Source organism: Hyperolius riggenbachi, chromosome 1, assembly GCF_040937935.1.
Source record: "Hyperolius riggenbachi isolate aHypRig1 chromosome 1, aHypRig1.pri, whole genome shotgun sequence".
NCBI classification, from domain to species: Eukaryota; Metazoa; Chordata; class Amphibia; order Anura; family Hyperoliidae; genus Hyperolius; species Hyperolius riggenbachi.
Window position 1 is genome coordinate 378,278,859 of NC_090646.1, and position 26,737 is coordinate 378,305,595.

The following is a 26,737-nucleotide window of genomic DNA, read 5'->3' on the forward strand; positions in this document are numbered from 1 at the left end:
GCTGGGACTGGAGACATAAATCACTTGCCTCTTTTCCTCTCATGTCTCCCCAGCGTGCCCATCGCTCTCATCACTTTCAGATACAGACACTTGTGGCTGGCGGGGATCAGCCTGGCCAGGCAGACAGTGAGAGAGCACAGTGTCTCACTCCTCTCTCACTGGCTGCCCAGCCCCAAGTGATACCCGACCAGGCTACTGAGTGTCTTTATCTCCGCCCCCCGCACGCAGCACAGCGGAGAGAGGAGACGCAGCCATAGTAACAACAGCTGCGTCTCCAGAGTTTAGGGCACTGCCGGTGGGCACAACGGGACAGTGGGACCCCAGATTCCGGGCACCTTTGCCGAGGTTGGGAAGCCCCTAGCGACGCCACTGCACTGTGTTCCACGGACCAGGAAGCAACGGCTCCAAGACAGCGGCAGAGCAGCTCTGATTTGAGGGGGCAAGAAGTCTATTTGAGGGGGCTCTGCCCCCTCTGGCTCCCCCCCCCCCTAAAGCCGGCCCTGCCTAACACTAACATGTGACATGACTATGTACTCCATAAAGTGCTGCAGAACATGTCAGTGCTGCATAAATAAATAAATACACAATAATAATAATAATAATAATATGGTAGGATATTAGATTATGACTATGATTGAATTAGATTGTGAGCTCCTCTGGGGACAGTCAGTGACATGACTATGTACTCTGTAAAGATCTGCAGAAGATGTCAGTGCTATATAAATACAGAATAATAATAATAATATGGTAGGACATTAGACTATGACTATGGTAGGATTCGACTGTGAGCTCCTCTGAGGACAGTCAGTGACATGACTACAGTATGTACTCTGTAAAGTGCTGCAGAAGATGTCAGTGCAATAGAAATACATAATAATAATATGGTAGGACATTAGACTATGACTCTGGTAGGGATTAGATTGTGAGCTCATCTGAGGACAGTCAGTGACTTGACTATGTACTCTGTAAAGTGCTGCAGAAGATGCTAGTGCTACATAAATACATTGGCAGAGGGTGAAATAAAGTGATTGTGAACAGAAAGAATGGGCAGAGATTGTTGGCAGAGAATGTGAGACAGAACAGGCGGTCAGAGAGATGCTGGGAGAGACAGCAAGAGGGGGAGGAGAGAAATCAGTAGGCAGAAAGAGAAAGCAAAATATAGTACTGCATTCTATTACTATACAATAGTGCAAATTTTATGATAATCGTTCTCTAAGTATACTTTTCTGTAAATGTCCCTTTTTAGATAACAATAGTGCTGCCTTTGCAGCCCCTTCTCCCATCTAACACCACATCCTAAATGGGCGTGGCCAAAACATGATGTGGGTGGAACAAAATACGAGCAGTTTCTAGGTTAAATTGCACCCAGGGCGAGGCGTAAAATGCGCCCCCAACGTGTAGACAGTTATAGGTACCCGCAGTATAGGTAGCCAGCTATAGGTCCCACCCCAATATAGGTAGCCCATATAGTTGCCCCCAGTATAGGATAGATAGGCAGGTGCCCCCATATAGGTTAGATAGGTAGGTGCCTCCAATATAGGTAGCCAGTATATTTGCCCCAGTATAGGTTAGATAGGTATATGCCCCCACTATAGATTAGATAGGTATATGCCCCCATTATAGGTTAGATAGGTATATGCCCCCAGTATAGGTTAGATAGGTATATGCCTCCAGTATAGCTTAGATAGGTATATGTCCCCTGTATAGGTTACATAGGTATATGCCCCCAGTATAGGTTAGATAGGTATATGTCCCCAGTATAGGTTACATAGGTATATGCCCCCAGTATAGGTTAGATAGGTATATGCCCCCAGTATAGGTTAAATAGGTATATGCCCCCAGTATAGGTTAGATCGGTATATGCCCCCAGTATAGGTTACATAGGTATATGCCCCCAGTATAGGTTACATAGGTATATGCCTCCGGTATAGCTTAGATAGGTATATGTCCACAGTATAGGTTAGATAGGTATATGACCCCAGTATAGGTTAGATAGGTATATGCCCACAGCATAGGTTAGATAGGTATATGTACGCAGTATAGGTTAGATAGTAATAAGCCTCCAATATGTGTGCAGAGGTGGGGGGGCGGACAGAGTGAAGTTTCCACTTACCTGCCTGGATCCTGCACACAGCTTCTATCTTCAGCCTCTCCCAGCGTGCATCGCATTGGTAAGAGCTCCCCTTGCGATGACATGCGGTTACGTCATCACAGGGGGCGCTGTTACCATAGTGACAGATGCCGGGACAGGAAGTAGATAGAAACTGCCAGGATCGAGGAAGGTAAGTGGGAAATTCTCTCTCCCCGCCGCTCCGCCCGGTGCCAGCAGCATAGCGAGGCACCCCGCAGTGTGAGGCCCCAAGCGGGGCTTGGCTTGTTTGTATGCTGGCGGTGCCCCTGCCTGCACCCATAGCGAGTGCTGATCAAACATCTTGTCCCCCTATGAGAGTCAAGAGTACAGCCAGCAGACAGCAATAACAAACAGGGGGATCACACAGACAGCAATAACAGTCAGGTGGGTCACACAGACAGCAAAAACAGAGAGGGGGATCACACAGACAGCAATAACAGACAGGCGTGTCACACAGACAGCAATAACAGACAGGGAGGGTCACACAGACAGCAATAAGAGACAGGGGGGGTCACACAGACAGCAATAACAAACGGGGGGGGTCAAACAGACAGCAATAACATGGGAGTCACACAGACAGCAATAGCAGACAGGGCTGTCACACAGACAGCAATAACAGACAGGGGGGGGGGGGGCGTCACACAGACAGCAATAACATAAGGTGGGTTAACATTGCAGGGCAGCCTGTCACACATCACATGCCTGACAGTGCAACTGAACAGATGCTGCCTGCAGAGTCCGTGCTCCATATACTGCTCCCTTCTCCCTGTGCAGATCTAATCTACACATACCTTTCATGCTACAGTGACTGTACACCCCATCCTTCAGATCTGCTTGACAAGAATCTTAGGGAGAGAATCAGTCCCAGTCACTAAGTCTTTCGGCTCTGGTGCTGTTCCAGCCCCACCGTCCTCAGCGTGCATCCCCCTCTCTGCAGAGCCTTCAGAGCTCAGTGCACTTTTGCCTGGAGCTCCCCCTAGTGGCGTCTCCTCTCTAATCTCTCCCCTGGACAGAAGGAGCAGCTGTGACTGTGTGTATCCATTATAGGGACACACACCAGGTGGCTATGGCTGCACAACATGGGTGCAGGCATGCCGCCCATAGGGCAGGGGGAGCTCCCATGGCACTACCCATATCTGCACCCCTCTACATACGCCACTGTAAACAATACATCAAAACATGCAGCCCATCAGTCAGAGAGATTGTGAGTTTTTAAAAAAAGACAGTCAAGGGGCTAGGTGAGTGGGCTAGAAGAATTTAAACATAAACACAGAAATGAACACGAACACACTCATCACTTTTTCTGTAACCTTATTCAAGCCCTTTCTGATTTTTTCTTTTCTTTTGCCATAGTTACCATCATTCTTCTCAATTCTCTTGTCTTTGCCCAGTATTTTAATATGCAGGGTTAAAGTTTTGGACTGAATCCTACATCTTGGCTTAATTAGAAAACAGTCCTGCAAATGGGCTATGGGCCATGATCTAAAATGTGAATAAAATAGACATAGATGGCTCTATATTAATTATCATTGGTATGATACTTCATCAATATATCATTTTAAAATACATCTGAACTGAGAGGGATTTGGTGGCTGCCATATTTGTTTCCTACACCAATGCCAGTTGCATGGCAGTCCCACTGATCTCTTTGGCTGCAGTAGTGTCTGAATAAGTAGTGTCTGAGTCAGACTTCGGTCAGAGACCCTGATCTGCATGCTTGTTCAGGGTCGATGGCTAAAAGTATTAGAGGCAAAGGATCAGCAGGACAGCCGGGCAATATGCAAGGTTAAAAAGTAAATAAATATAGCAGCCTCCATATCCCTCTCACTTCAGGTGTGCTTTAAGGTAATGCCTAAGCAAGAGACCATTATCCATTAAATAATTAGTAAAAAAAAAAAAAAAGTCTGCACACTTCAATGTTGTTTATTTATGTGTTCCATAAGACCTAGATCATCAATGGCTGCATGTTTTGTTACACTGTTGCAGTGTTTAAAAAGGAAGTACAAATTGAAAATGGTGGAAAAAAAGAATAAACTAATTGGTGCCAAGCAAGTAAGGCATAGTCACATAAAGATTAGACTGTGCAAAAGCAATCAGAATAATAAAAAATGCTTAAATGTTCTAAAACTTATGGTATAAGGAAACATTTTTGTCTGTGCTAAAATCAGCATTGAAGTGCAATTTGTGCGCTAGTCAGTTTTTTAGCCTTTGAATCCTGGCTAGACCGATGCTCAAAAGCAAAGAATAGATACTTTGATAGATAGACTCCTCTGTGCTTAGCACTCATTCTTTTGATGTACTATAGTGGCTCCTAACCATGAAATGACAACAAAACTGTCCTCTGATCTGAAGAAAGTTGATTCGTGTGGGCAGACAATTCCAGCTGAGCCTCAGAATTAATGATGAGCCACTATTAGTTCCAATGTAACAATACAATGACAAAGTATAACACTACATTAAAAAAAAACCTTAACATGGACCATTTTCTTCTTTTTACAGAATCCTCTCCATCTGCAGCTCAGCATTGAAAGTTCTCTGACTTCAAATGCCGATGTGACTTTTTCTATTCTGACAATGAACAGCTGGTATAATTATAGTATACTTCTCTGCCAAGAAGACTGGAATATAACAGATTTTCTCACCTTAACCCAAAATAATTCAAGATTTCACCTCGGTTTAATCATAAACATCACAGTGAATTTGACTATGACAAATGACATGCTAAGTTATCTGCAGTTAAATTTGGAGAGTATTAAAGACACTACATCTACAATCGTTATGTTCGGATGTGATATGGAAGACACAAGGCGGATTTTTCAAGCGGCGTCCCAGTTGGGAATAACCTTACCGGAGTTTTACTGGATATTTGGAGATTCTCAAAATGTTGATGAGTTAAGGACAGAAGGATTGCCTTTGGGACTCATAGCTCACGGAACAACCACTGCCTCTTTTTTTGAATACTATGTGCAAGATGCAATGGAACTAATTGCTAGAGCTGTTGCGACAGCTACAATGGACCAGCCAGAACTGGCACTTGTCCCCAGTACAATGAACTGCATGGGCAGAGAGTCTAAAAACCTGACGTCTGGGGAGTATTTATCCAGGTAGGTTTAGGCTAGACTTTTGCATGCAAGTAACAGAAGTGCAATAATGTAGAATATGTATGATCCTGAAGGACTAGATCCATAGAAAATTACATGACAACGTTTATTAAATTAGTTCACTAATAATCAGAAACCTGACAGTCTAGAATAGTCCAACCTAGAAATGCTTTCATCTGGTACCTGCACCTCTGCTTTTTTCACTTGTCATTGCCACATTTCCCTTCATTTTTTTTGTTGGATTCTATTAACCAGAGCCATACTAGTAATTATACTATTGTTGCTGTGCATGCACAAAACAGTTTTATTATATTTCCCAAAATAATGTAAAGTGTTATCTTTGGAGTCAAGAGTCTAGGAGTCTAGGATCAATTTAGGGGTAGGTAGGTCAATTTACATATCTGTATGTTTTTGGGATGTGGGAGGAAACCAGAGTGCCTGGAGGGAACCCACCTGAACACTGAAAGAACATACAAACTCTGTGCAAATAGTTCCCTTGCGGGGATTCAAACAAGGTGCCCGGTGCTGAAAAGCGAGAGTGCTATCCACTATGCCACCATGCTAGTGAGAATATGACTGTCCATAAATTAACTCCTGTTGATATGTGCAAGTATATAAATAAAATATCTATATTTGTGGTTCCACCAATGTAGGAGAAGCAATATTATTTTCCTCCCAGGGCTGGAGCAGGCATCTTCCTCCGGGTGATCTATGCTGTGTGTATATCTGTCCTCTAGCCATCTGGTTACATATTTTACATGTTACATTTAGCATAACACTCATACAACATACACCTGTTAAACACAGCATGAGTTTCATTGCTGAAACCAGGTAGCCATATGGACATTGCAGGGCTGTTTTTTTTTACTAATAAAACATACCATTTTTTCCCCAAAATAATGACATATAATGTGACAAGTAAGCTATTTATATATGTCGACTTGGAATGTTTGTTACAGATCTACTTTAAAGGGGCACTATGAAAATAAATTAAAAATAAAATATGAGAAAATGTGATGACATGGTTTAATTACGAATATATTAGATCAATAGGAATCATTATTTAAAGTCCCCCTATGGACTTTGGGTGACTGAATTCTACCACACGGGAGGATAAATCCTGCCATTTCTTCCATTTCTTCAAACATATTAAGTATGTGGTCCAGTCATGAAGAGAAACCGAAGACATAAAAACAAAAATTGTTTAAGTGATACCTTTCATACAAGTGTTCTTTGCAAGCTTTTGAAACTAAGGCCTCAATTCACTAAGATCATGCTGGAGATAATAAGGCAAGAGAAAACTTACCTCCACACAGTGAGAGAGTTATCTTATCTCTTCATTCCTTACGTTACATCCTCTGTAGTTAATTTACCTCCTCTGTAGTTAATTTACCTCCTCTGTAGTTATTTTCACACGCAGTTAATTAACAGCCTGTCTTTAACTCTGGAGTTATTTTAAGGATTGGAGAGTTAACTTAAAGACAGAAGAGTTAACTTTAGGTTTGCCTGAGGTAAAATGTTTCTTGAATACTACATGCCTTATCACCATGGTAACAACTCTAGAAACGGTATTAAAGACAGGAGATAAGCTTAGTGAATTGAGGCCTACGTTTCCTCTTCAGGCATAATACAGAACTGGTTTAAAATTGTACCAGCTAGATCAGAACCATACCATACAGTTATGATCCAGTTCTGTATCATGTCTGAAGCCCCTTACACACTCCAATGAGTTCTGGTTCACCATGAGCTTGCTGGTTAGTCTGTACCTCTGGATGCATATTAAGTCCTACTCCACATTAATCCATGCCATGCACTGATGAGGATCAATCAATCCGAAACAGTCTGTATGTATGTAGAATTATTATGGCTCTGTACAATTAACAAGCTGACACATCGTTGCATTCCAGCAGATCAGAAGGTGTGTTTAGCTTCTAAAAACAACATTGGGTGATTTGCATATTTCAACGATGATGCACTGGGAGACATCTCGGAGCTGACTCCAACCTGAATGTTTGCAAATGCTTTCTGTTTTAACAGCAAACTTTTGTTTTCCATGTCTGAAGAAGAAACTTAAAGTTTTGTAAGCTTAGAAAAGAATCTTGTACAGTTGTTACACAACTTTTGTTGTTAATGAAGATAGCAAACTGAGAGCCCAATATAGAGTAGTATGTAAGTCAAATTAGGCAGATAGTAATAAAAGCAACAAGGGTTATACTCACAAACATGGGTTACCACACAGGTAACCACTAGCACGGCAGGTGTGGAGAATTAGAACCTGACCCCACTCAGGTTTAAGAAGTCGCTTTCTGTAGTAGGAGAAAAGTGGGGATACACCCCTCCACCAAGGGTGGTCTAGACGGAGTACAAGTTTTTTAACAGAGGCACCAACAAGAATAAAAACGTCTAAAACCGTTTAAAAGGGGAAAACATAGTGGACTTTCCTCCCTTGCAGATTAACAGACTGAAAGCCATTATTTTAAACAAAATAAAATGTATTGGATGATCCAAAATGCAACATGTTTCACAGCTCACAATCCTGCTTCACCAGGCAAGTAATGGAAAATGAAAAATGGAAAATGAAAAGCAAAAAAGTCCATGCAACGGTCAGAGTCGCTTGGCCGTTGCACTGACTTTTTTGCTTTTCTCCATTGTTTGCCTGATGAAGCAGGATTGTGACTTGCGAAACATGTTGCATTTTTTTTTTGGACCGTCCGATAAATGTTATTTTGTTTAAAATAACAGCTTTCAGTCTGTTAATCTGCAAGGGAGGTAAGTTCTCCAAAACTTCCCCCTTTTAAATGGTTTTTAGGCATTTTATTGTTGGCACCTCTGTTCAAAATTTGTACTCAACTTTTGTTGTTATGTCTTCGGATTCAAACATATGGAAATCCCCTGTGGAGCTGTGGAAGTAACTTCGGATCAGTCCAGTGACTCCTACAGCTCCCACAGAAACACCGGCAGACGTGGCATCTTTCTAAGTCAGCCTAGCTGCCCCTATGGCAGCATAGTACCTTTAGTTTAGCACCACAAATGTATAGAGCCAGATGCTGACAGCTCTGTGTCTCACGTCAATCCAATACCTACTGTGCATGTCAGGAAGTATTAAATGCTCAGTAGGCAGAACTGTTGGTGGCTGACACTGTAACTAATATGTTTGCAGTTGAACCATGTCATAAACCAAATAGGAGACCCCAAAGGAAGGCATAAAACCCAAGCAACCAAAAAACAAACAACAAATATTATTAAAATATCATAACTTTTTATTAATTATCAAAAAATTGAAAAAAGACATACAACCATAAATCTATAAAAGGGAATAATGGTGTACCGACAAAAGCACCAGCCCAATCACACACACAATACCTCATTCATCCTGGCCATTGAAAGTGCTATGGAGGTACCTCCTAGTTGGAAAATAAGTTATATTAAATCACTGTGAGACCAGATTGCCTAGATATCTGCAATTGAGACCGGCACGTAAGTTCCTGGGTATATCTCAGGTGAATTGAATTACATACTCCTTGTAACAGTTCAAGCAAACCCTGTAAACAGGCAATAACAAACAAGCCCAGCTTCAGGAGGCTGCAACCAGATGTTATGCATATTCGATCAGTTCAAGGTGCCAAAAATGGTTCATAGTACTAAGGTTATGCTCCAAAGAGTACAGCAGCAAGGAATGATAAGCCCATAGATAAGCAACACAGAGCTTGCAAAGAGGAGGATATTGCACATAGACGTGTAAGCCAGGGGTCTCAAACTCAATTTACCTGGGGCCCGCAGGAGGCAAAGTCAGGCTGAGGCTGGGCCGCATAAGGAATTTCACAATCGCGGCGCATCGCCGCCTCTGCCCGTCCCTCTCACTCTTCCTTCACAGAGAGGGGTGGGGAGAGGCGGCGATCTGTGCGGCGATTGATGTCAGGAGGGGCAGAGCTGAAGCTAAAAGCTCTGCCCCTTCCAGGAAATGCCAGCGGATTGCCCCCTGGGCGATTTGGGGGCTTTGCAGCCCTTGTTTAGTGGCGGGGATGCGGCGTATTACTTGGGAGCACTGAAGCGAACTATAAGCAAGCTTTTGCTGGCGAGGGCCACAAAATATTGTACCGTGGGCCGTAAATGGCCCGCGGGCCACTAGTTTGAGACCCCTGGTGTAAGCAAAGAAGCTTGGATTCATAGTCCATTGATTGTAAAAAGCAAGCGACAGACACTGCATGCAGCAAAAGGCACAGTCCTAGCAAGTAGGCATGAAGCACAGCAGAGTTGTGAAAGTGCACACAGTACCAGATTCCAGGGGCCATATTCAATTCACTTTTTCATCTGACATTTCTCCCAGGAGATAATTTTTCATTTTCGATTAAAATAACTTTTCAGTACTTTTCAACTAAAAAAGTACCAAAAAGTAGGTGAAAAGGTACTATCAAAATTATTTTGAGTATTTTCTTTTCATTTTATTGACAAGTTTAAAAATATCACCTAGGAGAAAACTCAGGTGAAAAAGTGAATTGAATATGGCTCCTGGTGTCTTGTCAGCTTAATTCAGTATGATGGATACAGCAAAACAGATTGTATCATTGTCCATCTGCAGAATTCCTCCAATGATTCAAGTTGAACTGATGCGTCCACCAGTAAGGTTGAAATGGGCTCCGTAAGAGGGACTTGTCCACAGACATAGCCAGGGAGAGGTATGGGGGTGAGGCAATCACAGCAGAGAACGCCGCTGCGCTGGTCGGTGGATGTCAGGCACCATTAAACACCAAACCACGCTAGCCTAGACATGTTTCGCCGGACTTCTGGCTTTTTCAGAAGTGGCGTGGTCGTCCAACACACATCCATCATCTGTAACGTCATTATATCAGGCCATCCACCCACTCAGCGTGTGCAGCACCCGCACACCCCGGCCCAATCCCCCGATGAGGCGGGGGAGGGAGAGAGGCAAACCGCATCATCCACTATAATGAGCCGGGGTGGGCGGGCGCAGCAACCACAGACAGGGAAAGACCCAGCCCACATGCTTGGATCACGGAGCCGCCGACCGCCCATCCATCGTAGCTAGCCACACCTCCACACGGGAGGGGGGAGAGATGGAACGAGGGAGGAAGGGATTACAGAGCCCAGCCATCCCCGAGCAAGGAGGAACGGATGGGCAGCGTCCCCGCGACCCACTTCGTAACAAGCAGAATCACTGCAGTATAATGTTAATTCATAATCTACTCAAAAGTCAAACATAAATATATAAGTTCAAATATCAAATTGGTGGAGACATATGACCCAAAAGATGAATTGAAAACACCATATATCAAAATATATCAATTCACAAAGGATGATATTAAAAGGTTTAAAAAAATCTTAAACATCCTGTATGAGATACTGGGTAGCAAACCAGGAATGCTGCACTGAGAAACAAAGCACAAACGGGGAGCAGGCAGGAGAGAGAACCTGCTACACTATAAATAGATCGCCTAACGGTGGGGTGGGGGAATCCCTAAATACGGAGAAAGTAGGAATAGCTAACATTTTCGTTCAGTGCAGGTGGATCAGTGGCTCCCAAGTCAAAGATACAATACAATACAATAACATTTGTAAAGCGCTTTTCTCCCATAGGACTCAAAGCGCATAGCTGTGTCTCAGATTAATACAGGGTTTTAGGCTTCTTTCTGGAGCTGCAGGCGATCACAGTTTCCACCGTGGATCGTACGGTGGATGCGATCGAGGCCAATGAAACGCACACCAGCGGGGCTGCCACCATGAGCCCCCTTAAAGTGTCTGGCAACAGGTGTTGGGACCGTGGGAACATTATTAGTCGTTATACTGGTGATGTGTTCCGACATGCGAGATCTTAAATCGTGTTTTTAGTCTTACCGACATAAAAAGCCCCACAGGGGCATGTCAGAAGGTACACCACCAAAATAGTCCCACAATTCACAAAATGCCCCAGGTCCCAAGATCTACCATTTGTAAGTATGGTCATTTTACCAACCAAAATATACTGGCACATGGAGCAATCTCCGCACGTGTACGTACCCATAACCTTGCAATGCTTATTATTCGTATCGACGTCACCGAAATGGTTAACCACCACCTTGTCGTGTATTTACGGTGCGTGACGGAGGATGATCTGCAGTCAATCCGAGATCATATTAGTCAATTTAGGATCATCTAGGATCATTGGTCAGGATATGTCAATGGCGTTTCAGAATATCCTGAATTTGTGTATGTTGCACACAAAATTGGGTGCAAAATCTCGGTTCCTCAGAGGCCCTTCTCACTCACCCCGTCGATCCGAGGAGTGTATCCCTGCTGCTTATATGGGCACGGTGGTAGGCCCATCTGAGGTGTTTATCTGAATAGCCCCGCACATGAAATCGTTTACGGAGGTCATCAGCTTCCCTCTTAAAGTCATCTAAATTTGAAAAATTCCATCTAAGATGAATATATTGTCCCATCGGGATCCCTTTGATAGTATGTTTAGGGTGAAAGCTACCAACCTGTAATAAGGAGTTTGTTGATGTTTCTTTACGATACAATCGAGTGAAGAGATACCCCCCTTCATCAATGCCTATACTGATGTCAAGAAAAGGAATATTTTTCATATCCCACTGTAAGGTAAACTTTAGATTGCGGCTATTGACATTCAAACACTGTACAAAAGTCTGTAGAAGGTCAACCCCCCCAGTCCACAGTATGAGCATGTTGGCAATGTACCTGTGCCACGTTAAAACGTGGCACAGGTACATCTAAAGGCCGTCATCAGAAAAAATCTCACGCTCCCATGCCCCCAGGTACAGGTTTGCATATGACGGAGCACACGTTGTGCCCATCGCCGTGCCCTGCACCTTGAGGTAGTGGGACCCCTTGAAAATAGAAATATTGTTTAACAATAAAAACCGAAGGAAGCACAAGAGGAAGATGTTGTGCGGCACAAACTGCATACCCAATTCACTTAGAAATAAATCGACTGCCTCGACCCCCAGGTTGTGCGGGATGCTGGAGTAGAGGGCCTCCACATCAAGGGCCACCAGAACAGTCCCCTCAGGGACTTGTACACTATCTAAAATTTGAAGGAGATGCATTGTATCCCATGTGTATGAGGATAAAGCTTTCACATGAGGCTGCAGATGACGGTCAATATATACACTAACTTTTTCAGTCAGAGAACCCTTTCCAGAAACAATAGGACGTCCCGGTGGTTTAATAATACTCTTGTGCACTCCAGGAAGTGCATAAAATGTAGGAGTAATTGGATCTGCAACCTTTAGAAAGTCACCCACATCATTATCAATAACATCACGTTCAATGGCATCATTTATAATCGCAAACAATTCCTTTTGACACCTTGTGACCCTCGATGGGGAGACCTTCACAAAGCACTCCCGCACCCCCAGGACATCAAGGCACATATAAAAAGCTACATATAAAAAATGACAGTTATGACCACTTTGGCATATAGGGATATCCCTATATGCCAAAGTGGTCATAACTGTCATTTTTTATATGTAGCTTTTTATAAAATTTGCCATAGTGCTCTTTAAAGGAAAGCTAAAGAGAAAAGTTCAATTGTTATTGTCTTTTGTTTAAATTTGACTTGCTGGGCAGGTTTGCTGACCCCCAAGCATTTCCTTGACCACATACCCAAACTGAGACTGCAGATGAGGTGTCCTGACACGATCCTGATGCTGTAGTCATTTTGAGGTTGTGTAACAAGTCTAAAACTAGCTTAGGCCTGGGCAAACTATGGCCCGTGGGCTGGATTCGGCTTGCAGGTGCTATGAAGGCAGTTGGTTGTTAGAAGGCCGCATTTAGCTCCTCCTCATATATGTGTGTGGCTTGACATGTTCATTTGCTGGGGGACTCGTGAAAGGGCAAGATTACCAAAACAGTTGGCTGTGGCTACCTTAACAGATTGTATTTTAACTTCTTACAATAAAGATTACGTGTTTTTTTGAAGAAGCCATGCAGACCATAACTTTTATGCTAAGGATTAATCCACCCAGTCTCTTGTTCCAGCGGTGGTCGCCATGGCAATGGTGGCATCATATGACTTGCCATCATTACATGCCAGCGTGTCACATGACAGGCAGTTGGGTGAGTTAAACTCAGTAATTCCTGGCCACACAAATCCGGAGGGAGGGAGGAAAGGATTGAGACACAGACTAATGCAGAGGGTCACATTCAAAAGGAATGAGGTCCAATTAAATAAAAAAAGTTTGCCCACTCCTGAGCTTGCTAATCAGCATGGAAGCCAGTAAGTGACATTTAAAAAAGAAAAAGAGTTAGCTGCCTACAAAATGAGGAAGCAAGTTGAGCAGACATTTCCAAAGCACCAGGACACTTGGAACTGAGGGAGGGACCCACATGGAACTATTATATATGCAGTAATGGGAAGGGGGACATCCAGTATAAAATTTGCATTAAGACAAATGCCTCTGTAGCTACACAACCAAACTTCCATGTGCCTTTAACTTCAGGTTCCTTTTAACTGACTTACATACATGCATACTGTATCTAAATACAATGACACAGAACTAAATATGGTGAAAATACCATGTTTTCAGTGCTATGTGTGTTTTTTTTTATATACAGGTTTTTGGTAAACACAACATTCAGTGGACTTAGTGGTCACATCAAGGTTAAGGATTTTTCTATTATCAACTCAGAAAATCATTATTTCATCTGGAATTTACAACATGATCCCATAGGAAATCCAATGTGGACAAGACTTGGAAGCTGGCAGAATGAAAAAATAATCATGGACTATGGATTGTGGCCAGATCAAACACAAAGACACAGAAGCCATTATCAACAACCTCCACGGCTCCACCTTAGAGTTGTGACCTTGATTGAGCATCCCTTTGTGTTCACAAGAAATGTAGATGGTGATGGTCAATGTCCAGCTGGGCGGCTCTGCTTAGATCCAATGACAAATGACTCTGGAGTACTAGATAGCCTTTTTGAAAGCCTGCAAGGGGGTAATGATACTGTGCCAATTGAATACAAAAAGTGTTGCTATGGGTATTGTATTGACCTCCTGGAAAAATTAGCTGAAGATATGAACTTTGACTTTGATTTATACATTGTTGGTGATGGCAAATATGGAGCCTATAAAAGTGGTCAGTGGTCTGGACTCGTTGGAGATCTTCTCAGTGGTGCTGCCCACATGGCTGTGACATCCTTTAGCATTAACACTGCCAGAAGTCAAGTCATTGACTTTACTAGTCCATTTTTTTCAACAAGCCTGGGTATTTTAGTAAGGACTAAAGACACAGCAGCTCCAATTGGAGCTTTCATGTGGCCGCTTCACTGGACAATGTGGCTTGGGATATTTGTGTCTCTGCATATAACCGCAATATTCTTAACACTTTACGAATGGAAAAGCCCATTTGGCATGACACCAAATGGCAGAAACAGAAGTAAAGTTTTTTCCTTCTCTTCAGCACTAAATGTGTGTTACGCCATACTCTTTGGCAGGACGGCAGCTATCAAAACTCCCAAGTGTTGGACGGGAAGGTTTTTGATGAATCTCTGGGCTATATTTTGCTTGTTCTGTCTGTCAACATATACTGCTAATTTGGCAGCTGTCATGGTAGGGGAAAAGATTTATGAGGAGCTTTCTGGAATACACGATCCCAAGGTAGGTCAAGTTTAATCTTTTTTGTATTATTTACAGTTTATTTGATGCCGCGTGTCTTTTATAAGACTTCAGTTTGATTAAACATCTGAAGATCATAATGCAGTGGAATAGGTGACATGGATGTAATCTATCTTAAAATAAGTATGAAAATAATGTATTTTTAATAACTTCACAGCTTAACAACCTTATTATGCTATTATTAAGCATTGTCACTGACAGCAAAATGGGAAGATATATGCATTTTTGATAACCTAGGGTTCAGTGTCGGTGATTGAATTTTCCTGTTTCTCATTAAAAAATAAAATTTCTTCTTCATCGTTTCATGCCTTGATTGCTGTAACCTTTTCAATATTAGAATTTTTGATGTACTAAGATAAGAAAAATAGGGAGGATGAAAGGAAATATACGAGATAGTTTGTATAACAAGGGAAGTTTTACTAAAAGTGGTTGATTATTGGTCAAAACTAGAAACTAATTTCGAAAAGATTTAGCCCAAGTATGAAATTATTTGGCTGTTTACATACTTTCGGTCCTTGTCACAAAAAAGTTTTTTTCTAGCTCAAAATGATTAAAGGGACCCTGAGACGTACCTAGAATAAAAAAATTCACTTACCTTGGGCCTCCTCCAGCCCACCGTAGGCCGCAAGGTCCCCCGGTGTTCTCCTGGGTCCTGTCCTTGTCCCTCTGGTAGCTCCCATTACCGGTGACACCCGGGGGACTCTTCCTGGATCTTCACATTCGTTGTCGGCCGGTGTGACAGGTCTGTGCATGCGCGGTTTTCTAACTCTAAACCGCGCATGTGCAGACCTGTCACGCCGGCCCTGTGATGATGCGTAGTGGCCAGCGTGGTGACAACGAGCGTGAAGATCCAGGAAGAGTCACCCAACACCCCGTCCGGGTGTCACTGGTAACGAGAGCCGCCGGAGGGAAACGGACAGGACCCAGGAGAACCCCGGGGGACCTCGCAGCCTACGGTGGGCTGGAGGAGGCCGAAGGTAAGTGAATTTTTTTTATTCTAGGTACTATTTAGGGTCACTTTAAGCAACTTTAAATAGAAGCTCATCAGCCCCATTTATCATAGCCTTTCTTACTATTACCAGAAGCCTGTTCTGTAAAACAGTGTTTCTCAACATTTTATTGGTATGTACCCCTTTTAAAACCCTGTACTCACCAAGTAATCCCTGGCATAGTAAACATTATCACAATGTACCCCTTAAATATTTAATATTGCTTTTACTTAGCTAAAATATTATTTTGGTGTTGTTTATATGGGATTTATCATTTTCTAAAACTCTAAATTTGTTATTCTTGGTTAAGTATATCAAGCCCAAATACTCCCTGGAACCATCAGGAGTACCCCTGAGGTACGCGTACCACATGTTGAGAACCTAGGCTGTAAAAGACATTTCCTGCTGGGTTCTACTTGATACCCATAAATGGCTACACTTGTGGGTAGCAGAAATGCAGGTAATCTCCCATCTAATGTCATCCTCCAGTCTCTGCATCAATGCAGAGGCCAACGAGCAGTCACATTGGTGGAAAGAGTAGGTCCAATATCACCAAAACCCTGCTCTGGATGACCCATTTAGGCTCAATACACAGAACAGAAACCTAGGACTGGTAAGTAATGCTGTGATAAATGCAGTCTTACCACTAGTTTGATTTTGTGATAGTAAGTTCAGGTCTGCTTCAAGCACTGCTTTGGGATCTGATAGAATGTGCAGATGTTGTAATGTAACAGAGCATACTGAAAGTTTATTGAACAGGAAAATGTACTGATCATACTTATAAAGAGTAACTGTCAAGAATAAAATCCAAAATCAATTCTCTATTTTTATATGTTAAATAAGTAAAAATGTTGCTAGCAAGGCATTTCAAAAGTTCAAAATTAAACTTACTTTCCTTTTCCAATAGAATTTCATTCCCCAGGTTCCCTGACTCCTATTTGTTACATTTGATGGACAAAGGAAGTTGCAGTGCATGCTGTTTTTTTTCTTCTCTGTTTTCCTCCCCTTCATTAGTGATTCCCTTCAGACACAACTAATTCAGCCTGATTTGGCTGAAGCCTCTTCCCTTTTTCCCCTCCCACACCTCCGTTCCTCTCTGACTGGCCAAAATGATGATGTTTGAAAATGCACTTCCTACTACAGAGCTGGATGGGAGTGCCTGAAGACTGGGAGTCGGGCAATGCATACAGAATCATAAGAGGAGAAGAAACAAAGTAAGGGAGGAAATGACATCAGGATTGACTTCAGTCAGAGGGAATCTAAGATGGCAAATGACAGGAACAGAATTCTCTTTATTCACTATATTAAATTCACTGAAATCAAAATGTGGACATTGCAATACATATGTTATATAAGTAGAACAATTATTTATCTACTTAGATATGTGTTTTTTTGTGTTTGTTTTTTTCTGAGATAGTATGGCTCACAGCTCCTCTTTAAGGTGTTAGTGCATTTATCATGTAAGCAGAACTCTGGGTGTCACACTGAAAATATTCCCAGGTGTTATTATTAATATGTAGTATTTATACAGCGCTAACATCTTCTACAGCGCTTTTAGAGAGTATATAGTATTATCACTAGTTGTCCCTCATAGGGGTTACCAGTCTAATCCCTACCATAGTCATATGTCCATTGTAGTCTAGGGCAAATTTAGGGGGAAGCCTATTAGCTTATTTATAAGTTCCATGCAGATAGTGCCCTGGCTGGTATTCAAACCAGGGAACTAGCCCTGCAAGGTGAGAGTACTATCCACTACCTAAATAAATGCTGTGGTAGTTAAAAAGAGAAAAAGCGAGCAGGTGCTGCATTATGAGGGGACAACACTTGCAGATTGCTGCTCTGCCTTGAGTGACACCTTAGGCAGCGCTAGGAATGGAAAAGCTCCACCCCAGTCTCACCCACCTATGGCTTATATATTTTCGGATAACATCTGAAAAGCATTTAAAGACATTACATCATATATAAAGAAAGCTGAGCAGCTTATATGTATCTGCAAGCCAGACTTCTGCTTTTACTTCAGTACAAAATCACACGGCGAGAGCTTTCTCCTCCCTCACACTGATATTCCCCCTCAGAAGCAGGAAATGTAGGCACCTAAGCGCCCAATATTTGTGGCTGCATTTAGCAGGCGGCTCCACCAGCCACATTTTCACCCATCACCAATGCTTATATTGGTGCCCACGTCTCAGCCCAAACTTCGGTGGTGGGATGGGGGTATTTTTCAATTTTTTTAGCAGATTTGTGGCCAGGGGAAAGGGAAGGCAATTTAGGGATAGTACAGTTAAGGTTAGGTATGCATTGGAGAGATTAGAAAAGGTGTGTGTGTGTGTGTGTGGGGGGGGGGGGGGGGGGGGTTAAGGGACGGTTAAAGAGAACCTGCATTGAAAATAAAAAGTCAAAATAACCATGCACAGGTCATACTTATCTCCTGTGTAGACTACTCCTCAATCTCTTTCTTCTCCCCTGCATCCCTTTTTGTCCACTGTGATCAATGGAATTCTCTGTCCTTCATTTTAAAAATGGCCATTACCCCATAACAGCTTCCTGGTCAGCACACTGTTAAACTGTAATATCATCAACTTGAGCCATAGGGAAACACGGACATTACCTTGCACATTCAGTTGTAACTGACAGCTGCTGATGTATAACTGACAGCAACTGGTATAATTTAGTTCTTACAAAATATTGTCAGAACTGGAAGGGATCACTGTAAGAAGAAAATGGTGAGCTTCTGAGAGGAACTGACGGTGACGTTAGTATGTAATATTCATTTGCAGCTACGTCAAGTGTGCATTTTAAATAATTTTACTCGCTTCAGGTTCCCTTTAAGGTAAGACATGGAAGGGGGACAGTTAAGGGTAGGCCTGGAGGGAACTGTTACGCATGCAGGGAAGGTAGTTAACCACTTGATGACCAGCTAACGCCGATTGGCGTAAACTGGTTGTCTGAGGGTTTCCATCCATGTCAGTTCACGGAGGGTGTCTCCGTGAACAGCCGGAGAGCCGCCGATCGCAGCTCGCCGGCAAAATGTAAACACGCGGGGAAGAAATCCCCGCTGTTTACATCATGCGGCGCTGCTGCGCAGCAGCGCCGTGATGTAGATCGGCGATCCCCGGCCTCTGATTGGCCGGGGATAGCCGGCACCTGATAGGCAGAAGCCTATCCTATCAGGCGCAGGACAGATATCCGTCCTGCGCCACTTAGAGGGGAAGGGAGAGGGAGGGAACGGGCGAGAGGGAGGAGAATGCTGCGGAGGGGGGCTTTGAAGAAACCCTCCCCCCCGCTAAGCAAATGCAGCCGGCGGCGATCAGACCCCCCCAGCAGGACATCCCCTAGTGGGGAAAAAGGGGGGGGGGTAGTCTGATCGCCCTGCTGCACTCCTGATCGGTGCTGCGGGCTGTAGAGCCCACGCAGCACCGATCACTGAAAAATCCCCTGGTCGTCAAGTGGTTAAGGTTAGATATCAGAGGGGGGTGGTTAGGGTTAGGCATCAGAAAAAGGATGGTGCAGTGTTAGAATAGGGTTAGGTTTAGCTGTAGTAAAATATCAGTAATTTACTGATATTTTACTATAGTTAGCACTGCAAAAGAGTAGAATACCATTAAAGGTATTGATATTCTACTATACAGTATCTGTGTAAAATAAACAGTGGCAGTTATAATTTTGTATTTTGGAAAAGAAGTTAAATCAGTAAGGGCCCTTTTCCACTGCTGAACCTTTAAATTGTGGTGCTCTCTTCCGGTCGGCAAAGCCGGCTGTGAGCTGCTTTTTAAAGCAGATCACAGCCAGCGGAAAAGGGCCCTAATACAGGTACATCAGATCCTCAGTTAAGCTAATTCAAGCATGTTTAAGTTTAAATATACTAGCACCCGAAGGCAGCAACTGTATGGCAAGCAAAGCAGATTTTTGTTGCAGGTCAAAGTCACTCTAATTGGCCAGGGAGTAAGGAAACCAAAGGATGCTTCTTTTGAAAATCAAATTACTTTTTCTCCCTCTGTGCACCTGCAATTCCTCTGTATAATATAGCACACTGCAGTATATTCGATCATATTGTACCACTTATAGCTACTAAACGATTTTAAGATAAAAAAAATAAAAAAATTATGTTTAAGAGCTGAAACACTGAATTTCCAGATTTTGATGATCCAGTCTTACTCTTTTACCGATGAGCCGAATATCCTCTCCAGGCAAAATCTGTCTCTTTTCTGGATACCTCAGAGATCCAGCTGTGCAATAGATGAATCAAAATTTATATTACTCCTATGTGCCCCAGGGAATGTTTTATCACAGTATTTGCATATAGGCTGTTTCACAGATAGCACCGCTTTTTTCCCTTTAAAACAGACCTGAACTATTATTAAACTAAAATGTAAAAAAAGTAAGGTTGTGTTTGATACAGCTTTACTCTCCATTCTGTGCTATGTTCTTGTTAAAATTAAGACTTGGGGACATCAATACAGTGGGTTGCAAAAGTATTCGGCCCCCTTGAAGTTTTCCAAATTTTGTCATATTACTGCCACAAACATGAATCAATTGTATTGGAATTCCACATGAAAGACCAACACAAAGTGGTGTACACATGAGAAGCGGAACGAAAATCATACATGATTCCAAACATTTTTTACAAATAAATAACTGCAAAGTGGTGTGTGCATAATTATTCGACCCCTTTGATCTGAGTGCAGTAAGTTGCCTATAGACATTGCCTGATGAGTGCTAATGACTAAATAGAGTGCACCTGTGTGTAATCGAATGTCAGTACAAATACAGCTGCTCTGTGAGGGCCTCAGAGGTTGTCTAAGAGAATAATGGGAGCAACAACACCGTGAAGTCCAAAGAACACACAAGACAGGTCAGGGATCAAGTTATTGAGAAATTTAAAGCAGGCTTAGGCTACAAAAAGATTTCCAAAGCCTTGAACATCCCACGGAGCACTGTTCAAGCGATCATTCAGAAATGGAAGGAGTATGGCACAACTGTAAACCTACCAAGACAAAGCCATCCACCGAAACTCACAGGCCAAACAAGGAGAGCACTGATCAGAAATGCAGTCAAGAGGCCCATGGTGACTCTGGACGAGCTGCAGAGATCTACAGCTCAGGTGGGAGACTCTGTCCATAGGACAACTATTAGTCATGCACTGATCTAAATCCAATCGAGAATCTGTGGCAAGATCTGAAAACTGCTGTTCACAAATGCTGTCCCTCTAATCTGACTGAGCTGGAGCTGTTTTGCAAAGAAGAACGGGCAAGGATTTCAGTCTGTAGATGTGCAAAGCTGGTAGAGACATACCCTAAAAGACTGGCAGCTGTAATTGCAGAAAAAGGTGGTTCTACAAAGTATTGACTCAGGGGGCTGAATAATTACGCACACCCCACTTTGCAGTTATTTATTTGTAAAAAATGTTTGGAATGATGTATGATTTTTGATCCAATTCTCACATGTACACCACTATGTATTGGTCTTTCACGGGGAATTCCAATAAAATTGATGCATGTTTGTGGCAGTAATGTGACAAAATGTGGAAAACTTCAAGGGGGCCGAATACTTTTGCAACCCACTGTAGATCTGAGCTGAAGAGTGAGCTGAGCTGAAGGTCAGGGTCTTTATGCCATCATAGAGGGGTTGCCTGATGGCAGCACAGGCGGGGCCAGGCTGGAAAGCTGTTGTCATTTGCTGTCATTGGGATGGTTAGGCAGAAGTTTGCTTACCTCATTCCCCCCTATTTAGGTATTGACTAGTACTAATGGTGAGAAGGCAGGATGAAGTCAATGCAGTTACATTAATGGGTTACAAAACATATTTTAAGTGTTTCTTGGACCCCTGCAGTGAGTTAAGATTAAAAAATGGATGTGTTATATTAAAGTTCCTATGCATTTGGCTGGTAGACAGAGATGTGGCAGGGCCACTGCTGCACATCACTCCTTCACTATTTTCTGAGACACTTCCATAATTTAACAATATATGTTCAGTATTTTCAATAGACATCATTGTAGTGAACCAGAGACTGGTTAGTAAGACATCAGAGATGATGATGATGATGATGATTATATAGATGATGATGATGATGGTGATGATTATTCAATGACATCATCTTCTGTAGCACTACACTAAGTGTAATATAGGCTACATGCAGAACTGAATACATACACAATCCATACCTGACCCAGTAGTAAAATCAAACAATATAAGTGCATGTAGTTTTGATAGAAACTGAACAGAAAACACTGTAAACAGCAGAGGGAGGACCCATCACCTATGCACTTACAATCGTATGTAGAGGGATGTGAAGACTAAGTGTGGTGATTAAAAAACTGTAGTTGATGAGACAGCAAAGGCTTTGACAGCTGAGGCTACAGGAAGCAGGTAAGTACAGGTAGTCCCCGGTTAGCAAACAAGATAGGGACTGTAGGTTCGTTCTAAACCTGAATCTGTTCTTAAGTTGGAACAATGTGCCATCTCTGTCCCCTGTACCTCATCTGTGCCCCCTGGGCCTCCAGTGTCACCCTCTGTGTCACCTCTGCCCTCTGTGCCTGCTTATACAAGTTTAAAAGCCATTTTTTCTTTGAATTTTTTAAAATCGATTTTCTCAAAAACTAAAAAAGTCCAATTTGAAATTTGATTTTTTTTGGCTTGTTCCCATGAAAACACTGAATCCATGCCATTCGTATCGGCGGGTCGTCCTTAAGTCGGGCGTTCGTAAGTCAGGGACTAACTGTATATGTGTCTTTTGAGTGACTTGTGTGAAGAAGTGCATTTTAGCTTCATGCTTGAAGGTTCATTGCTCAGACTGGTGGGTGAGATTTGAAAGAGAACTCCAAAGGAGTTGTGATACTCATTATAAGCCTTGGATGCAAAAGTATGAGGAGAGGTTCATTGGCAACCAGTGGTGGGATTGGCAAGGAAGATCAGCAACAGATCAATGGAAGTAAAGGAGGAATATGTGAACAGCAGTAAATTGAATGGTGCTAGTCTGTTAGTAATGCTGGGAATACACTATGGGCTTGATTCACTAACCGGCACTAAGTGTTAGCGCAGGTGTAAAAAAGAGTTTTCTGGTGCTAAGCCGGTTAGTGTGCCTTATCTGAGGTTAGTGTGCCTTATCTAAATTAGTGTGCCTTAAGTAGCTTTGTGCACACTAAATAGCTTTGTGCACACTAAAAGATGGACAAAGCTACATTGCAAACTGCAGATAAGGCACACTAACCTCAGATAAGGCACACTAACCTCAGATAAGGTTAGCGCTGTAGGTTGTGCCCACTAAGTGATAAGGCACACTAACCGGCTTAGCGCCGGTTAGTGAATCAAGCCCTATGAGTTTTGTTGACAGATAGATGGATCGATAGATAATTTCCGACAGGTCCGATCTGAGATCGATCATTTTTCTGATCGATTTTCTCATTGAAGTTAATGGAAATCAATCAGAAAAACGATCGCAAAATCGTTTGTAAAAACGATCGCAAAATCGATTGGACAGTAAATCTACTGAAAAAATAACTCATTATGTATTCCAAACATTAGTTGCACACTCAGGAGAATGTTACAGTAGCTAAGATGGGTTACAATTAGAGATGGGCCGAACCTCCAATTTTAGGTTCGCAAACCCCGTTCGCAAACCTTCGCGGAAGGTCCGGCTTGCGGAAAAGTTTGCGAACCGCAATAGACTTCAATGGGGATGCGATCTTTGAAAAATAGAAAAAATTGTGCTGTCCACAAAAGTGATGGAAAAGATGTTTCAAGGGGTCTAACACCTGGAGGGGGGCATGGCGGAGTGGGATACATGCCCAAAGTCCCGGGGAAAAATCTGGATGTGACGCAAAGCAGCGTTTTAAGGGCAGAAATCACATTGAATGCTAAATTGCAGGCCTAAAGTGCTTTCAAACATCTTGCATGTGTATACATCAATCAGGGAGTGTAATTAGAGTTCTGCTTCACACTGACACACCAAATTCACTGTGTAACGCACCGCAAACAGCTGTTTGAGTAGTGACGGCCATGCTGGACTGATGCTCAACATGGCCAGAGTGCAGGCCGTGGCAGTTTTCCAGCCCAACAGTGACTGTCCAGCTGATCAAATTTGGTCTGTCCACAATGAAGCAACGGCCTTATTATCTTTTTGTATGTAGGTAGGCATAAGTAGGAGTCACAGTATAGGTAGGTAGGCATAGGTAGGTGCCTCAGTAGTTAGCTAGGCATAGGTAGGAGTCCCAGTATAGGTAGGTAGGCATAGGTCGGTGCCTCAGTAGTTAGCTAGACATAGGAAGGATACCCAGTATAGGTAGGTAGGCATAGGTAGGTGCCTCAGTAGTTAGCTAGGCATAGGTAGGAGACCCACTATAGGTAGGTAGGCATAGTTAGGTCCCCTAGTATAGGTAGGTAGGTAGGTGTCTCCGTATAGGTAAGTAGGTGCCCCAGTAGTTAGGTAGGCATAGGTAGGTGTCCAAGTATAGATAGTTAGGCAGGCAATTAGGCAATTACCAAGGTCCAGCTGCAACAGATAGGGCTGTATAATGCCAGTGTCAGTGAGCAACACACACACAAAAAAAACACATCAGGAAAACATTAGCTCTCAAAAGAGCTGTTGAGGGGTGCTATTTTAGCAATAACAATCAGCCAGGAGCAAGCCAAGAGCCTAACTAATCTTTCCCTAGGAGACACAATCTGCAGCAGCTCTCCCTAGTCTGTCTATTTGCTGCAGGCACACAAGTGAGTGTCATGGCCAGCGAGCCTGCCTTATATAAGGGGGGGGGGGGCTCCAGGGCTTAGTGTAGCCTAAATGGCTACAATGTGCCTGCTGACTGTGATGCAGAGGGTCAAAGTTGACCCTCATAGTGCATTATGGGGCGAATCGAACTTCCGCAAAAGTTCGCCTGGTGCAGGCGAACGCGAACCCCCAAAATTTGCCTGGAACCATTCGCCGGCGAACCGTTCGGCCCATCTCTAGTTACAATAAAAGATATGTAAAAATATTTTAGTAGCCTATTTTGTGAGGAACAGATGGATTCATGACAGAGGCTACTTATTTGACGTAAGATTTAGTTAAAATGAGCTAATGAGTTAATATTGTGACAGCACAGCTTTAAATATTTCACTAAACAGCGAGCTTAAAGGGACTCTGTGGCCAAATCTTGTGAAGTGAAACAAAACTGTGAAAATAGTATACATTTTTTCATCTTATGTTTGTTCCATGTTTGATATCTTTCCTCTGAAATGTTTTTGTGTCTTGTGTCTACCCAAGTAAGACACAGGCATAAGTTGTAAATTATTTCTGCCCCTTCCTTCCTCACTAAGCTGCTCCTATTGGGCAGTGTTCACTATATCTAGGCATGTGATATTGTAAGATTACTGGGCATCAGTCCTCAATTAGCCTAGATCAGCCTTTCCTGTGAGACAGGGGCGTTGCTAGCCCCAAAGATCAGTGGCACGATGTCCCCCAGGCAGTCAGCTGTGGTGCCTTAAAGGGAGGGCATGCTGGGAGCATTAATTGGGGTATGCTGGGAGCTTTGGTGCCTCTATGTGGGCATACTGGGTGCTGTGGTTCCATGCTGGGCGCTGTCATGCCTTTTTGGGGGCATGCAGGGAATTATGGTTCTTCTATGGGGGCATGCTGGGAGTTGTGGTGCCTCCATGGAAGGCCTGTTGGAGCATGGGAGAGGGTCCATTAGAAGGCTAGGGAATGCTTTGGGGGAACTGCCAGACAACCTGGCGGCAGGCCAGCCTGCTCAGCAGATAGCCAGACCAGCCAGCACAGAAGCCAGGTAACTCTGCCTAGGTATGTTTACGTGGCACTGCCTATTTATGCGATATGCTGCATTTGTACTTACTGATCATATAAACCAATCATATTTCTTATTTCAGCTGGAAATCAGCCATGTTTAGTAAAATTGCAGTTGGAAACAGGATAAATGGTTCAGGGGAACATGCATTTAAGGATCCAGGAAAAACATGCACAAGATAATACTATTAGTAGAATATCTATAAATTTACCAATATTATACTATCCCTTATTCCCGATAGTAAAATATTGGTAATTATACCAATATACTACTATCACTCTCTATAACCTAATTCTCACATTAATGTCCCCTCCACCTGCTCCTAACACTAACCCCCCCCCCCCCCCACCACCACCACCACCACCACCTACTCCTAACACTAGCTCTAAATTCAGTAATTAACCCCACCATCACCTGATAATCAAAAAGCCCAGTGTTCATTGGTAGCCAAACTACGGTACACAACTGCTCCCAGCCGGGCGGCTGTATAGCCATTCAAAACTACCATCCACCTCTGTTCCTGCAGAGTTACACTACATAATAGCGAAGTTCCAATAATGCTATTTTGCTTGGGCACTTCCAAACCCCAAATTACCATCTGCAACCAGTAATTCAGCAATGTAACATTTGCACCCTAGGTGGGGGCCACCCAAAATTCCTGGGCCAAGATCAGACCTAAATTTACGACTTCGATCAGCAAACCATCTCACTGAGAAAAAGAAATGCAGGAGGACACACAGCCAGAAACATCCTGTTCTCTAATGAGGGATTGAAAACATGAATCAGAAAGTCTGCAGGCCGAAAATAAAATAACCACTGTCAAGTTCCTATTATTTATCACCCCTTACATATACAGTATCTGCATTCTGCTTATTAAGCTCATTTTTTATACATTTTGATTTAAAGAGAACCAGAGCTAAAGTAAAGAAAATATTCTATACATACCTGGGGCTTCCTACAGCCCCATACGCACGGATCACTCCCACGCCGCCATCCACCGCTGCCCGCAGCTACGAGAACCGGCTCCACGCTGTTCAGTCAGTCGGAACCAGTCTAGCGTAGCAGAGGTGCGCTCTTTGCGTATCTCTGCAGCAGTGTAT

General features: G+C 43.0%; 1 protein-coding gene across 1 annotated transcript in view; it reads left to right on the forward strand.

Annotated features, from left to right (window-relative positions):
- GRIN3A (glutamate ionotropic receptor NMDA type subunit 3A) overlaps positions 1 to 26,737 on the forward strand; it is a 469,331-nt gene that overhangs the window by 226,839 nt on the left and 215,755 nt on the right. The window contains exons 2-3 of the mRNA XM_068234342.1: positions 4,631 to 5,235; positions 13,807 to 14,854. Of these exons, the coding sequence (XP_068090443.1) occupies positions 4,631 to 5,235; positions 13,807 to 14,854 (1,653 nt within the window). The remainder of the gene's footprint in view (positions 1 to 4,630; positions 5,236 to 13,806; positions 14,855 to 26,737) is intronic.